The sequence below is a fragment of the Schistocerca gregaria genome, chromosome 2 (genome assembly GCF_023897955.1).
Source record: "Schistocerca gregaria isolate iqSchGreg1 chromosome 2, iqSchGreg1.2, whole genome shotgun sequence".
Classification (NCBI taxonomy): domain Eukaryota; kingdom Metazoa; phylum Arthropoda; class Insecta; order Orthoptera; family Acrididae; genus Schistocerca; species Schistocerca gregaria.
Window position 1 is genome coordinate 89,678,531 of NC_064921.1, and position 18,037 is coordinate 89,696,567.

Sequence of the window (18,037 nt, forward strand, 5' to 3'; positions counted from 1 at the left end):
CTTATAACCGCAATGTTTTCTTTCTTCAAGTTCCATATGCAGTTGCACTGTCTTATCATTTTATGCTGTTGATGAACACTTTGTGGTATTTTTGTTATTCAGTTTGTGTGCTAGCAGATATGTTTGTAAGGCATATTTATGCCTAGTGTGAGATGCTGTTGTGTTTAATTTTAGTTGGATATGAATCATGCCTTCTCTTATTCTGACGTTTCTTATTTTCACTGCCAAATGTCCAGCTTTCTAATACTTTTGCCCATCATCATTACATGGAGTATACCACTTTTTAGTTGCAAAACTGGAACACACTTATTGGAAAGAGTGAATGGATAGAAATCAGAGAACAAAATAACAGCACTTTCAAACATACGAGTATGATTGTTTCTCAACATAAATACTAACAGTGTTTAGAGTAAAAGTCTGTTCCAGTTCATCCTTTTTCCAGTAGCTTATGAGTAGAACATTTCCCTCCACCATCTAGCATAGATGGTATGAATAATTATAAAAAAAATCCAGGAAGGAATAAAGACGATGGAATAAGTGAAGACACCATAAGGGGAGGTGTCGAACATTGTAGTGCATAGAAGTTGAACATTGTAGTGCCATTTTCAAAGTTTTGTTCTTGTACATTGCGTTCTGAAGAAGAATCCAGTTGTGTGCAGAAGAAAAATCCAAATATGAAGTCTGAGTTACAATGCTCAACTTCTGTTTGAAATGCCTATTGTCTGTTTATAAGATGAATTGTGTTACTTTCTTTTTTAAATGTGCCAATTCCATTATTACAGGATGTGTTCACAGGTTTTGCAGAAAGTTGGCAGCTTAAAATGAGGCTTCATTTATTGAACTGTTGCCCATTTGTCACATGTAAATGGCATTACAGACAATCTAAACACCAATAACATCATTGTGGTTTTGTTTTAGGAGGAATGTTATTGCACAAAAGAAGATTTCATAGTTTTTGCTGAATTTTCTGAAGTTATGGGGCCAGTTCCTCTACTAACATTCCCTTTGGCAATCAAAGATGATCCAAAAATAGATGTCAACACGCTTATTCTGAAAATCATGTCTGTTGACTACCATGCAACTCCCAGGTAATGTGCTGCTGCTGCTACTACTACTACTACTACTACTACTACTACTACTAATAATAATAATAATAATAATAATAATAATAAACTGAGGGACAACATTTAGGAGGACGATGGTTCAAAGCCGTCTCCGGCCATCCTGATTTAAGTTTTCCATGATTTCCCTAAATCGTTTCAGGCAAATGCTGGGATGGTTCCTTTGAGAGGGCACAGCCAATTTTCTTTCCAATCCCTTCCTAATCTGAACTTGTACTCCATCTCTAATGCTTTTTTCAAATATTCTACCAATGAACCGAAGTGTACTACCTGCATTACCTACACTACATTTTTGCAATTTGTAAAGTGTGCAAAATTTTGTTGTTTTTGTAGTGGTCTTCAGTCCAAAGACTGGTTTGGTGCAGCTTTCTACGCTACTCTATCCTGTGCAAGCCTCTTCATCTCCTAGTAACTACTGCAACTTCCTTCCTTCTGAATCTGTTTAGTGTTTTCATCTCTTGGTCTCCATCTACAATTTTTACGCTCTATGGTTCCCTCCAATATTAAATTTGTGATCCCTTGATGCCTCAGAGTGTGTCCTACCAACCAATCCCGTCTTCTAGTCAAGTTGTGCCACAAATTTCTCTTCTCCTCAATTGTATTCAGTGTGTCCTCATTAGTTACATGATCTACCCATCTAATCTCCAGCATTCTTCTATAGTACTACATTTCTAAAGCTTCTATTCTCTTCCTGTCTAAACTGTTTATTATCCATGTTTCATAACCATAAATGGCTACACTCCATACAAATACTTTCAGAATAGACTTTCTGATATTTAAATCTATACTTGATGTTAACAAATTTCTCTTCACAACTAATAAAATATTCCAGACAATTATGGTGTGATCAAAGGGATTTCACTCCAAAATACAAAGTTTCGTCCCCATCTGCAGAGGACATTTTCAAGGGGATCGTAGCATTGTCGAATGTCCGATTCACACCTGGCTTGCTACTGACACTCTCCCATGGGTCAACCAAAGTATTGAGCCAGTAGCGAGCCAAGGTGTGATTTGGACGTTCAACAAAGCTATGATCCTCCTTGAAAATGTCCTCTGCAGATGGAGACGAAACGTCAAGTTTTAAAGTGAAATCCTTTCGACCATGGCGTAATAGCCCGAAATATTTTATTAATTGGTACAATTCCAGCTGTAAAAGTTTACATTTTACAAATTTCTGTCCTTCAGAAATGCTTTCTTTGCCATTGCCAGTCTGCATTTTGTATCCTCTCTACTTCAACCATTGTCAGTTGTTTTGCTGCCCAATTAGCAAAGCTCATATACTACTTTAAGATTCTCGTTTCCTAATCTAATTCCCTCAGCATCACCTGATTTAATTCGATTACATTCCATTATCCTCATTTTGATTTTGTTGACATTGATCTTAAATCCTCCTTTCAAGACACTGTCCGCTCTGTTCAACTGCTCTTCCAAATCCTTTGCTGTCTCTGACAGAATTGCAATGTCATTGACAAACCTCAGAGTTTTTATTTCTTCTCCCTGGACTTTAACTCTTACTCCGAATTTTTCTTTTGTTTCTTTTACTGCTTGCTCAATATATAGATTGAATGACATTGGGGATAGGCTATGACCCTGTCTCGCTCCCTTCTCAACCACTGCTTCCCTTTTTGAACCCCTCAACTCTTATAACTGCCATCTGGCTTCTGTGCAAATTGTAAATGGCTTTTCGCGCCCTGTATTTTACCCCTGCCACCTTCAGAATTTGAAAGAGAATATTCCAGTCAAGAGTGTCAAAACTTTCTCTATGTCTACAAATGCTGTAAATGTAGGTTTTCATTTCCTTAACCTATCTTCTAAGATATGTTGTAGGGTCAGGAGTGCCTCATGTCTTCCTACATTTCTGCGGAATCCAAACTGACCTTCCATGAGGTCGGCTTCTACCAGTTTTTTTCATTCTTCTGTAAATAATTCGTGTGAGTATTTTGCAACCGTGACTTATTAAACAGATAATTCAGTAATTGTCTAACCTGTCAGCACCTGTTTTCTTTGGAATTAGAATTATTATATTCTTGATGTCTGAGGGTATTTCAATGGTCTCATACATTTTGCTCATCACATGGAAGAGTTTTGTCAGGGATGGCTCTCCCAAGGCTTTGAGTATTTCTATCAGTATGTTGTCCACTCCCAGGGCCTTGTTTTGACTTGGGTCTTTCAGTGCTCTGTCAAATTCTTCATGCAGTATCATATCTTCCATCTCATCTTCATCTACATCCTCTTCTTTTTCCACAATATTGCTCTCAATTACATCACCCTTATATATACCCTCTATATACTCCTTCCACCTTTCTGCTTCTCCTTCTTTGCTTAGGACTGGTTTTCCACACGAGCCTAGTCATACAGGTGGTTCTTTTTTCTCCAAAGATCGCTTTAATTTTCCTGTAGGTGGCATTTGTCTTACCCCTAGTGATATAAACTTGTACATCCTTAGACATATCCTCTAGTCATCCCTGCTTAGCCATTTTGCACTACCTGTTGATCTCATTTTTGAGATTTTACATTTCTGAATATTTAAAGCAAGTTCCCTGTCTTTGCACAGCTTTCAAATGTTATCAAGCTCTGAATATTTGTGCAGCTGTTTAAGGCAGTACTTTACTATAGCTATCTGCACCATCTTGATGGGCTGAGGCTACTACTTAATATTGTCTGCATGGTTATTAAATGTACACCATGAACAGCAGTGCTCCCAAGTTACTTCTGTGACTGTCCATCCATGCTGCATCCTTCCTACCAGAAATCTTGAATCCATCCACAAATTTTGCATTTGAAAATAAGTAATGCAGTACTGAGTCATGTGCTGTCTGGAAGCCAGGAAGTACATCATCTATCTGACAGTCTTCATCCATGGCTTTCAGGTGTCTGAGAAAAGTGCAAGTTGCATTTCACTTGATTATTATTTTCAAAATCGACAGTTGTTGGCATGTAGGAAGCCATTGATATTTCTGAAATCCATGACGGTTGATGTGGAGGAGATCTTTCCATTTTTGAGGTACTTCATTGTATTTCAGCGCAGAACATGTTCTAAGTTTCTACACCAAAAGGATGGTGAGGATTTTGAATGGTAGTTTTGTGGATGAATTGTGCTACTCTTCTTATACGAGAACATTAACAATACAAAGCATTATACAAACTATTTAAGTTAGAAGACTTTCAAGAGAGAAAAAAGAGAAATCAGGTACAACGTAGGTGGAAGAATGGAAAAAACAACATGGGAAGAAACTGAAGTAATACTGGATTTACAGGAAACAAGGAAAGAAGAGGTATTGAAGATTTTGCATGATACATGATCAGTACAAAGATAAGAGAATAATACAGTAATAATAACAAATAATTACTTTATTTGTAGATTCTGATTTGTAAAATATTGCATTCCAATTTAAATTGAGAACATTTGTCTATTGCTCATCACCTGAAATTGTTTTTGTGACTATTTGGGCAGTAGTGATATATAAATGTAGCGAAAAAGACTTGAATATATGTTTCTTGTTCCATTATCATATACAGTGTGAAGCAGTTGACAGACCACCCAAACTGTACCCACAACAAGTAAATATATCAAGGTGAGATTTTTACTTACTTTAGTTGACAGTGTAGCAAGTTCTCTGATGTAGGCAAGAAATCTTTAACGTTTATAGCTGCTGACATATGACACAAGAGTTTTTTTTAACTATATATTTTTTTCTGTGGCTTTAAAAAGTTGCTTCAAAGAGAACTTAAACAACATAATATGTGGAAATTGATCAGATAGTGATAAGATTAACAGTGCCACAAGTCACTGTTCTGTTGTTAACTGTGATGAGTAGGCATACTGCGAAGATGGATTTGTCCATGATGTGTAAGTGATGTTGCATCCATAAACAGAATGTTGAAATCTTGTACACAAATTCCACATTATACGGCAGTTTTTTGTACGCACCATTTGGAGAACTATAACTGACTCTGGAAGTTATTACTGTGAAACTATTTACATGGCAAAATGTAGAAAGGAGTAAATGCACTGGAGTGTAATGTTCACAGAACACTCCTTTGACTGATTCCATTCACACATTTGAGCTACATCGCATTGTCATGTGGATTGTGTATTCCCACTGCTAAAATGTTAGTTGCACTTCTCTAATCAATTTCTGCTCTTTTTCATTGGCGTATTGTATTCTTCACAGTATCAATTTCGTGAATATTTTTATGATGTTTACTAGGACGAACTGTGAGAGTGTGGTGTGACCAGAATACCTTTCAGCATACAATTGGACTGTTACTATTTCAGTTTGATAAGTTTTGCCATAATTGAAAACCAAATCCACTTTTTGGGTGTAATATACTTAGCTTCATGAGCTGTTTGTGTGGTTGCTACAACAGCAGAGCACAGACTGACGGGCATTAAGAGCATCACAAACTGACCCTGTTAGATATTTATTTGCGTTTAGTACAGTATGGTGGATGTTTTGGAACCTCTTCTCCTGATGATGGGACAGTGGTTTGGATCACTGTATCTTATTACCGGTAGTGTTTGATCATGTACCACAAATGCTATGCTATTGACGTAATCTTTCCAGTGCTACAGAAAGAAGTGTATAGTTCCAGTAAGAAAACTCAGTGTCAAAATTCTGCAGCTATGAACATAAAAATTACTGAGTGCTTCAAAATATTCACCTTTTGTCCCAGACAATTTTTGAAAAATGCTCCATGATGCATTTACTCATTTGGGATATATTTGTGATTGTTATATATTTGAGGTTGTTTATCTTAGCTGTGTCACTCTGTATATTACAATAAAAAGTAATGTGTGCTATCCAGCAAATTTTTGAATTCACATGTAAAAGTGCATCTGATTGTTACATGCTTTTATTGACCGCTCCTAGCTGTCAACTGCTTGAAAAGCTACAGCAGCCAGCCACGTTTTACACAGCTATATGTATCGCAAGACACATTTCAGGGCTCTGCCACTATAGAATTGGCATAATACATATGTAGATCACATTTTAAGTTCTGCATCTACCTTTTGTTCTGGAATTAATAGCTCATTTTTCCACCTTTATATACATAGCACAAACACATTTAGGTTCACTGATGCACAAGTGCATCTGTGAACCTAAAAGTTATGTTGGTGTATATGCTAAAATATTTTTAAGTGATTCAGTTAGGCATAGTGGGTTCTCAGTACATAAGTAGTTAAGCAGAGTAATTTGAAAAGTTAGTTCCACTTATACAATACTGTGAAGCGTGCAGGAGATTGAAATTTTTATTGTGTACTGTTCTAAGTCTCCTTCATGGTCCAGCCACAGATGCAACCTGAGAATAATGGCTATTTATTTGCTTCTGTGGGAGCTTTTATTTTATCAGATTTTTTTTCATAATAATCTGTTTTAGTAAGATGTGTAGGAAGCTGAAGAATATTTGTATAGCAAAACTTGATCAAAGCAGATCAAGTATAATTCATAAATCTTGCCAAACCATACAAATATTTAAGTCTCGATGCGTTCAGTATACTTTTATATGCTAATTAGGGTTCCACAACTTCAGTCAGTAAAAACGCAACCCTTATAGGATGACTTTGTTGGCCATTTGTCTGTCTGTCTGACTGACTGACTCTTAAAAAGAGTTTTTCTCAGGAATGATCAGATGTGGCAAGTTGAAATCTACATTACGTACTAAGTTCTATGGTCTTTGAGCACTATAAATAAATTTGTGCTTCTAAGTCAATGCAATGAAAAGATACGGCCGTTTATGCTACATATTTTGATACTATCAAACTCGCTCATGAAAACCTACAGGATACTTGTCATTGGCCTGGAATCATGAAATTTGACAAGAAGCAAGGTTTCACAGTGCAATTAAAGGAAAAACCAGAAGATTGCCAATTTGTTATTACCCAACAGGAAAAAAAGAAAACAATAATTGTCATTTTTTATCAGACTGACTGACAGTCTGTTCGTCCATCCGTCCGTCCATCTATCTGTCTGATAATAATAATAATAATAATAATAATAATAATAATAATTTTTTTTTTTTTTTTTTTTTTTTTTTTTTTTTTTTTTGCAGGAATGGGTAGAGGTATCAAGTGGAAACTTATGTCACATACTAAAGTCTGTGGTCCCTTTGTGATGTAAAATATTTGAGCTTCTACTTCAGTGCAGTGAAAGGATAATGCCATTCATGTCACATATTTTGATATCTTGCCGCTATCAATATTGGTAACCCCCCAAGGGGGTTTGCCACTCTTGGGCAGGTTCGTGCTTGGCTACTATGGGTCCCCAGACTTTGCAGCATCTTTTCCCTTCCGTGCTGCATGTCTATCCTCTTGCTGTTCTTTTTTCCCTTCCTTGGGGAACATGTGTGGGATGTTTTTGGAAATGTGTTCAGCATTTTCAGTAGGCGATATCAGAATAGTCTGTCCACAGTCTTGTGCTCCTTTTTTTCTTTTTTCATTCCACTGCTGCTATCCTTCCTCTGCTTCAGCATTTGAGGTTTCTCTTTTTCTTCTTCCTCCCTGTGCACTCCTGAAGGCTGGCCCACACGTATGACACATAACTGGTGGCTGGGTAACACGTAATTCCCAGTCCCGTATTGACAGGTAGGGTCCGGACGTACCCCCTGATACAGGCTAGTCTCAGAGAGGGCTGATTGCCTGAGCTGCTACCTTCCTAAATTGCCGATTGGTCCCTCTGTCAGGTGTTCGGGTGGTGCGACCTGAGGTGTGAAGAATCACCCTTCTGAGGGGGCCACCAGTTGGAAGAAGCATGCCATCGGAGATGCTGGCAATCATGGGGGACTTTCTTGCAATGAGCCAATCATCTCCTTCACAGTCAACGTCAACTGAACATAAACAGAATGAGGCTAATGATTCAAATAACCTCCCAGCTGCACCATGGTTCCTTGTGGTTTCACATACTGAAGATGATCAGTCCTTTACTATGGTAAATCTATTTATTATTCAGAAAGGCGTTGATGCAACTGCTGGCCCTGTGAAACCCTGCTCCTGTTTACAGAATGCCACTTTGCTTTTGGAGGCTACTTCTTGCAGCTTTGCACCTCCGTGGCTATCCTTTTTGTGTCAAGGCCTTTCAATTGCTTCATTCTTCCCATGTGTTATTTACACTAGGCTGCTTGAAGGTCTGACCCTGGCAGAAATCCAAATGTACGTCTCTGATCAGGGTGTCATTGAAATCCATTGGGTGATGAAAAAGATAGATGCATCCTTAGTGCCCCCCCCCCCCCCCCCCCCCCCACACACACACACACTCACTCACTCACTCTTTTTCTGTCTATTGACAGCATGGTGTTTCCGGCTAAGATCAAAGCAGCCTATGAAGTTATTACAGTACGACCCTACTTTCCAAGCCTGGTGCACTGCTATCAGTGTCATTGTTACAACCACAGTCAAATGTGCTGTTGACATCCAGCTAAATGTGTAACCTGTGGTAGGTTGAGGGTAGTTGCCCACCTCCTCCTCCTCCCCACTGTATCAATTGCAATGAACCTTTCTCTTGCAGGCAGGCAATTTCTCCTTCATACATACAATCATATCTTGGCAGAGGGCACGTTTCTCAGATGCTAGCATAAAGCCACTGTCATATAAACACCTTTCTTCAATTTATCACTCTATTTCTCTCATCAGCTATGTTTGCCAGGTGATGGAATGTACGATTCATGCCTGGCTGGTATAGTGGCTTGAGTCGTAATTTACTAACCACTGCACAGAGTGGACCATCTTGTCACTTTGCCAAGCCATGTCACAAATGGTTTTCTGCTGAAATACCAGACTGCAGTGTGTTTTTCGATTTGGGGAAAGCCTATGACACTAGCTGGAGGGCTGGTATCCTCTGTACTCTCTGCACGTGGGCCTTCCTTGGCTGCAGGCCCCATTTCCTTTATGAATTTTTAAAAGACCATATTTTGAAGCTCCCTGTGGGTTCTGCCTTGTCGGACACTTTTATCCAGGAAAACAATGTGCCTCAGGTTTCTATTCTGAATGTCATCCTCTTTACTATCGTCATTAACCCTATTATGTCCTACCTCCCGCCAGGCATCTTTGGCTCACTTTTTGTTGACGAGTTTACCATCTTTTGCAGTTCTCCACAGACTTGTCTCCTTGAACAGTGCCTTCAGTGTTGTCTCTATCATCTGTACTCATGGAGCAATTGGTTTCTTCCACTGTCTTTACAACCTGGGCCTGTTGCCATTCCGTTTGCTGAAACTACAAAATTCTTGAGGCTCCTCCTCAGTAGGAAACTTTCTTGGTCCTCCAATGTGTCTTACCTGGTCTCTTGCTGTATGCAGACCTTCAGTGTCCTACATGTCCTCAGCGGTACTTCCTGGGGAGTGAATTGGAGTACCGGTCCCTTGTCTGTTTGAAACTAGACTGTGTGTGTTTCGTTTATGTGTCTGCACTTCTGTCCCTCTTTTGCAACAAGATGTGCATGCCATTTGTCTGCTGTGCATGGCCGTCCATCCTATGCCTCCTCCTTCGATGACTCCTTTGATTGCCAGTATGAGGTTTGTCCCTCTTCTCTCTTACCTCCTGGAGTTCACTGTCGGCTCTTGGTGTGGCAGCTTAACTTCATGCTACCTGCCACTTTAGCAATGGGTGTGAACCCTTCACCACCTTGGCTTTTTGCAGTGGCCCATGTTCACGTTGGCCTTCATTTGCTTCCTAAGGGCACTACTCCAGCCTTGCTTTATCACTGTAAGTTTCATGACCTTCGCACGGAGCTTCACGATAGTACCTTTGTGTACACTGATAACTCTTGGATGGACCATGTTGTCAGGTATGCCTTTGTCATTGGCGCCAACGATTTTTGTTATTGGCTTCTGGAACGCTGCTCAGTATTTATAGCAGAGCTCTTCACCCTGTATCAGGTCACAAAGTACATCCAGAGACACAGGCTTTTCACTTGCGTCATCTGCTCTGACTCTCTCAGTGCCCTTCAGAGCCTCTGCGCGCTCTACACTGTCTATCCCTTAGTGCAGCAGGTCCAAGAAAGCTGTCACTTGCTTACCCTTGATGGAGCCACTGTGATGTTTATGTGTGTTTCTGGTCTCCATGGTGTGATGGGAAATGAGGCCCCTGACACTGTTGCTGATGCTGCAGTCCTCATACCTCAGCCTGCTAGTTCTTCCATTCCCTCCAGTGATCTCTGTGTTGCCGTCTGTCAGGCCGTCTGTCAGCAGGTGGTGCCACTTTGATAGCAATATGGCGAAAGACATTAAACATCTAGTGTAGGACCTCTTGTTTCTCGTGGATGTATTTAATGGACTTTTCTCCAAGTACACTTTTTAAGCTGTCTTTCCTTCTGTCAGTTGGGCTTAATGTGTAGTTGCTTTTAACTCAATGTTGTGTATGTGTTCTGTAGTTCTGACATGGACACATATGACCCTAGTTGTTTTTGAACCCTAAAACAAAACAAAACAATCAATATTGATAATGTAGAAAAGAGCTTATACTGTAGTACTGTATCTAAGTATGCATTAGTTAGTCACTACTGTACAAGAATGCCACTTTTAATGCAAAGACTGTACAGCCGTGACAATGCTGTTAAGTTGCACAAAGCCAAGAAAAGAGGTTCGGCTCAGTGTGGCACTGTGGGTGTGGACATCAAACTGCACCACTCTTTACAACTATGAATGAGTTACACTCAGTGTTGGTACATCAAAGGAAATAGCTCATTCATGAGCACTCTGTTTGTTAGGATTTCTGATTTTCCTTTATTATTGACACATGCGGGCACACACTGGAATATTGTTCTGTACCTATGAACTCTCTCCTGCAGTCTGTGCAATGAAAGAGGTGGTTTTATGTACCAAGATCAAGTATTCCAAACAAATTTACTATCTTCATTATTTTCAGCCAGTTTTGGTTGATTAGAAGCACCTTACATGATAACAACACGTCGAATGAAAATAATGTATAACTAATTCTTAACAAAAGATTAAGGTAATCAAGGTCCACGAGAAAGGCAAACTCTTGGTGCCTGAAATAATGTTGCATTTCAAATGTGGTAAAACACAAATTTATGATACTTTAAGAGCAAAGGACAAGTTGTCAGTTGAATGGATAAAAGGAAATGGTCAAATGAAGAGAAAGACGAAGAAGACAGGAAATGAAGAAATTGACAAGATAGTGTGGAAATGGTTCATAAGTGTCTGGGCAAGAAACTTACCTTTGTCTGGACCCATGTTGCAGTGCGAGACTCTGAAAGTCTCTAAAAGAGCTTAAAAACTTGAAGTTTAAGGCATTCACAGGATGGCTGGATAGTTTCAAAACTAGGCAAAACATAATGTGGAAAGAAGTGTGTGGGAAAGCTAAGAATGTGCAGGACAGTGTAGCAGCATAATGGAAGACAATACTGTAAAACCTTATTGCAAATTGCAACCCAAAAGACACGTTCATTGCCGATGAAACGGGATTATTTTATCATGCACTGCCTTCAGAATCTCGAGCAATTTGAGGTGTAAAGTGCACCAGCAGAAAAATGTCCAACAAGAGGCTCACTGTACTGTTGTGTGAAAACATGTTAGTTGAAATGGAGAAGCCTTGGTGATTCGAAAGGTGGCAAAACTGCATTGAGACGTCATTAAGCTTCCAGTCCCATGGAAAAACAATAAAAAGAGGTGGATGGTGAATGCTCTTATGAAAGAATGGCTGGGCACTTTAATTACCAAATTGAAAGAAGGAAATTACTAAATTCTCCTTCTGCAAGACAATGCAACCCTGCACCCCAAAATCAAGTTGTCAAACGTGGAATTTGCTTGATTCCCAACAGTTGCAACTGCATCACACAATCCATGGATCAAGGCATTACTTACATATTCATGTCCCATTATAGGCAATTATTGAAGAATCCGAAAATGCATTTGTTCTCATACAGTCAGTTTCTGTCCTGGATGCAGTTAATTTGATTGGATTGACAGTAAGGGAAATACAACATGAAACTGTTACCAACTGCTTCAACAAAGCAGGGTTTGAAGGTCAAGAACAAGATACTTCTGTGGCCATCAAAGCTCAAGAAAATGCAGCAGCAATTGCCGAATTAATTAAAATGTGAAACATTTCATGTGGTGCAGATGACTACATTCGAAATGATGATTTTTGATCACCTCACTCCACTTTTACTTCAGCAACAGATTTCATACAAATCTGCAACATAGGAGATGATTAGAAAGAAACAATGGAAGGAAAAGAGGAGCAAAACGATTTCCCTGGAAAAATTAATATGCTTGAAGAAGCTGTTGCATGCATAAATGATGTCATGCAATGTGCAGTACACACTCGTCCTTCCAATCTGTTGGAACTATTACATAGTGCAAAAGTTGCATAGGAGGGGAAAAGAAAGAAAAAAAAAACTGTTTTGAACAGGAAATGCAAACAGTTTTCCCTCCTTGATACATGGTGCAAAAGTGAAATGTAAAGCAAATAAACATGGGAAGTATATAAATGAATTTAAGATTTTGGTAGAAAAACAGAAATGCCATATTATCTATTAGGTAGTCTAATAATCTAGTGTTCCATTGTACAAAATACAGTAAATGAACATCTGTTGTGCAGAGAAGAAAGTACGTTAATATATGCATAATTACAAATGTATATCTTTTTGCAGGATACCTACCAAATTTTATGTTGGCTAGTAAGTTTTATGCAATATAGAAACATGTCCAATTTGGAAAATTATTTCAGTCCCATGTGATTATGTCTGGAGCAAGCTTTACTGTAGTTCGTGCCACGAAAGAGATTTCTTGCGAGTTCTTGAGTGTCTGCCAATTAACTATTGTATTTCTATTACACTCTCTCGCATGTCAGACAAAACTCTTACCATTCATGTCACCCTTATCTGTATATGCATGATCCTTCCATTTAGTATGATCTGGCATAGACCACATACACTTAAGAAATATCCAGTAATGGCCATATAGTTGTTTTGTATGCAAGCTCTTTTGTCAGCAAATTGCAGTTTTGCAGTATTCTACCAATGAGTTTCAGCCTGCTATTTCCATTGGGTCATGCATGTCATTCTGTTTCATGCCCTCCACCACACACTGTAAGGTGCCTTTCAGAGTATAGATGTAGATATCTCACCCAATGTTACTCCAGTAGATGTGTGTGTTTAAGATATGATTTATCCCTAGTCATGTCTCATTAATCTTTCAGTCATAGAACACCACTGTGTTACATTTCATGAAGTGCAGAACTTTGCATTTGTCCAGATTAAGAGCTATGTGCTGGACTTTGTACTAGACTGATATTTTAATGACATCTAATTCAGCTGCATAAAAACCTGAGAGTTCAGCTAATATTATCTGCTATGGACCTATTACAGCTCTCCTGGGGGGCACTAAATATTTTTTCACTGTCTGTAGATAACATTCCACCCAGGATAGCATGGTTTGTCTGGCATGTTACAAAATTTTCAGTCTAGGTGCAAACCTTGTGAGATATTCTTTTTAAAAAGTGTAAATTTGGCACTGAAGTTTTGTAACACCAAATCAATGAGTTTTCCTCCAGCTGTGGTATTGAAGAATCATTTTTAAAGAGGACAAGTTGAGTTTCACATGACAGAAGTTTCCAGAGACCATGTGGATTTTCATGGAGAAGTTTGCTTTGTGTAGGAGGTTCAGGCAGTCTAGGATTTTGCTACAAATGGATGTGAGTGAAATAGATCAGTAGTTCTATCATGAGTACCACTTCCTACTTTGTAGATTGGTGTGACATGTACTCTTTTGCAGTAATGGATGTGTGTCTGCCCAAAGGATCTGTGGTAAGGTGTGGTCAAGAGCAGAGAGAGTTCACCTAAAAATTCTATATAGAACTTGACACGGACTCCATCAGGCTATTGGAATTTATTGAGTATTACAGCTGTAAGCTGTCTGTGGACACCACTACATTAGTACCAGGGAGCAGCAAAAGTGAAGGCTGAGAGTGTAGGTCAGTTCTCTCACTGTGTCTCCCACCCCCATTTTCTCTCCATTTCTTAGAGCCATCGGTAAGCCTTTGGAATAGTCTGGCTTGGTCTGTGACTGTAAGCTCATACTGTTGCCACAGTGTCATCTCCACTATGGGTGCCGCCCAGATAGCATTGTAAGAGACAACATCTATCAAACACTTATTGTTAACAGAGTTTACGTGAAAATACTGCACTTCATTCATGCTGCTGCTGCTGGCATGGCTTTACAACTTTGTTGCTTCCCTCTATGCCACATTCTCTTGTGTGTGCACTCCATGGAAATGTATGTGTGCAAAGAGACAAGTGATTTTCATCAGGTAGTACTGCTGTTTTTGTGTACAAGTGATAATGATTGAGATTTAAGGCAGACAGAGCCAAAGAAGTGTTGTGTACAAGGTATATGAATTTCCTTGTGAGACTACAGACAATACCAAAAAGGAAGTTTTTCTGGCACTACAGTCTGGAACAGCAAAGAGATGCGGTGATTCACTATGACCCATACAGAGAATATTTGTAGACACATGGACAACGAAAACTGTTGTCAAGAAATGAAGGTTCAATCTATGAGAAATAATCTGCATCCTGCAAAGAAATAAATAGTGATATATTTTAATACTGATTTTTAGATTTACTTTGTGTCCTAGTGAAAGGAAAGGTTGCATACAGAGATTGCACATTCAGAATGAAAGACGTGCAGAATTTATTTGAGAAAGCAACTGATGAAGTCACATTGGAAGACTGGGTTAGGTGGATATGCAACACCAAAAACCTGTAAGAAAACAACTTTCTGAAGGAAAAACATTGTCATTGATTGAAATTAGTCCCTGGATATTGAGTTTTCAGAACAGGACATTTAAACAGCAATAAATTGAATTAAATGTTCTGTTTGTGCTTCCTTCCTCTCTCCAAAGCTGGAAGTGCTGTTTCTTCTCTGTGCTTCATTTCCTGTCACCTTCCCTTTCCTCTATCCCAAAAACAAAAAAATATTAGTACAAGACACAACAGTCGCCTGCATATGTTGCATGTGCCGGTATGTTTGTCATTGTCATTTGTGGGGAGTAGAAGACCTGTATTTTCTGCTTTGCGCCAAGGTTAAAAGTAACCTGCAAAGATAAGGAATGCTTAAATTTTCACATAATCAAACATGAAATAGCTTTATAATTTAACAGATTATTAGTAATAATGTATTTGGACAAATGTGTTGTCTAAAACATTAAGAATACATTAATTTGGAGATGCTGCTGTTTCACTACAGTATTTTCTAAGCATTTTCCTGACAACTGGTTTCACAGCCATAATAAATTATTTAAAATAAGTCATTGTCCACTTCTGATTCTAAAACCATTATTGGAATGTATTATCTGCTGATTTTGAGTATGATATCATACCATTTTCATGTGAGTACCATGTAATTCATTTATCATACATGTGTCAGACAGCATTGTCTGATGGCATAACTTGCCAGGTTCAGCTCATCACACACTGGCTCAAGACTTCGATTTGTGGCAACTGAGGGACGGTGAGAACACTGAGAGTCAAACTGGCCTGCAGTCCCTCCTTAAAATCTCTGGCCCCTCACATGAACTAACATCTAAATCCATAGAACTTCTTACCCCACCCAAACCATGTAGCTCCACCTTTTACCTTCTTCCTAACATCCACAAACCCAATCGCCCTGGTCATTCCATAGTTGCTGGCTTCATAGCACACATCAAACATATATCTGCCTTAATTGAGCAACACCTGCAACCCATAGCACAAAGACTTCCATCTATATTAAAGATGCCAACCATTTCCTACATCATCTGAAATCTGTATGTGTCTCACTCTAACCACACACCTTGCTTGTCACCACTGATGCCACCGTACTCTTAACTGACATCCCCCATGTTCGTGGTCTGTCTGCTGCTGAACATTTCTCCAGTCAGTGCTCACCTATGACATCCTTCATACTCACCTTAATCAACTTTATACTTACCAACAGGTACTTTACCTTTGAGGGGCAGACATAGAAACGTATCAGGGGCGCAGCCATGGGAAACAAGATGACTCCTTCCTATGCCATTCTTTTCATGGTTTGCTTGGAGGGGGCTTTCCTGAGATCCATTAGCCTTCAACTCCTGGTTTGTTTTAGATACATTGGTGACATCTTTGTCATATAGACTCATGATGAGGCTGACCTATTAAAATTGTTGGAATCTCTAAATACACTCTCCTAATTAAACTTCACATTGTCCGATTCTGAATTCCATGTCACTTTCTTTGACATTGATCTCATCCTCACTGTAGGTCAACTGCATACTTCTGTTCACATTAAATCTCTTAAAAAACAACAGTACTTACATTTTGACAGTTGCCATCCTTTCCATGCCAAACATTCCCTCCCATACAGCCTTCGTGTTTGAGTCAAATGTATTTGTTCAGATACAGACTCTTTACAGCAGTGCACTATCATACGCACACTAGCATCAACTAGACATAATTACCTCATCAGCCTAGTTCAAAAACAGATTTATGGGGCCATCACATCGAAGCCTGGTACTGCTGATCCCTCCAAAAAACAACTTAGGAGTACACCACTTTTTACACAGTGTCATCCTGTTTTTGAATGTATTAATCAGTTACTTTGTCAAGGCTACAGCTTCCTAAATCATGCCCTGAAATGTGGTCCAATTAGTCAACTTTTTGCCCTCCACACCTAGAATAGCTTTTTGTTACCCTCCTAATCTCTATAATATTCTTGTCAGACCCTATGCTCTTTTTGCACCTGTCTCCCTATCCTATGGCTTCTACCCCTGTGACTGTCCCTGCTGTAAGACTTGCCCTGTGCATGCTCCTCCTACCACCACCCATTCCTACCCTGTAAGTGGCAAAACATATTTTATCAAAGGGAGAACCACTTGTGAAATAACATGTTGTATACCATCTGCTATGTAAACACTGTTCGACCTTTCACATTAGCATGACTACCCCCAAGTTATCAGTTAGGATGAATGGGCATAGGCAGAGGGTGATACTGGCAACAAACAATATCCTGTTGCAGAGCAAGCTCTACATCATGACAGTCCTGACCCCAGTACCTCTTTCACCATATGTGCCATCTTGATTCTTTTCTCAGACACCAGTTTCCCAGAATTCCACAGGTGGGACCTGGTAGTACAACATATTCTTGGTTCTTGCCATAGAACTGGCTCTACATCTTGGTTCTTGTCACCTCCTGCCTTAATTCCCTTTAATTTCTGTGGTCTTGGCATTTATTCACAGTAACTATTCTTTTCTTCACTCTCTTTTAGTTTTCTATATCTTTCATTTTCGGATCTATCTATCTTTTGCTGCCCACCCCCGCTCCCTCCATCTTATATCTATCACATAAAGTGCAGTTAGCTTTCCCCTCTTATCAACTTGTGCACTATATTTTGGCAGTAATCTTTCCTTTGTGTAGTGGCCTATCTTCCACCTTTAAGCTCCCCAGTTTTCAAATCTTGTCTGGCGCAGTCTCCAACAATCAGTCTTTCCTTCTAATCCTGTCTGGTAAGTCTCCCCTGATCCAGGGTTCTTGGCAACTTTTCCAAACTCTAGCCGTTTTCGTAAACCTCACCAATCCTTTTCCTTTGCCCCTATTTATTCGCTTTCAACCCTTCTCCCCAAAGAAGTAGCCACTGGCTCCGGAAGCTTGCAAACTTTAATACCTTTATATGTGTGTTCTGCTGCCATTAGGTGAGTAGATTCTTTTATCTATCCATTTACATTATATTTTCAAAAATTGGTTGTAATTGGTTCAGTTGTGTCCTCGTTATCCCTCTGGGAGTGATATGTAAGGGTTTGTGTAGTATATTCCTGGATTCGACACATAAGGTTGGAACCTGGAGACAGTGGCAGTGTTTGTGGGAGCTGTGCTTGTGTAAATATGCGCATGTTTCCTATTTTCGAAAAAGGAATTTGTCAGGAAGCTTAATTATTTTAGCA

The 18,037-nt window shown here is 39.3% G+C and overlaps 1 protein-coding gene across 2 annotated transcripts in view; it reads left to right on the forward strand.

The window, feature by feature from the left end:
* The window catches only part of LOC126336392 (guanine nucleotide exchange protein smcr8b-like), a 103,833-nt gene that overhangs the window by 24,035 nt on the left and 61,761 nt on the right, over nt 1-18,037 (forward strand). For both annotated transcript variants that reach the window (XM_050000067.1, XM_050000068.1), the window contains exon 3: nt 919-1,088. In XM_050000067.1, the coding sequence (XP_049856024.1) occupies nt 919-1,088 (170 nt within the window). The remainder of the gene's footprint in view (nt 1-918; nt 1,089-18,037) is intronic.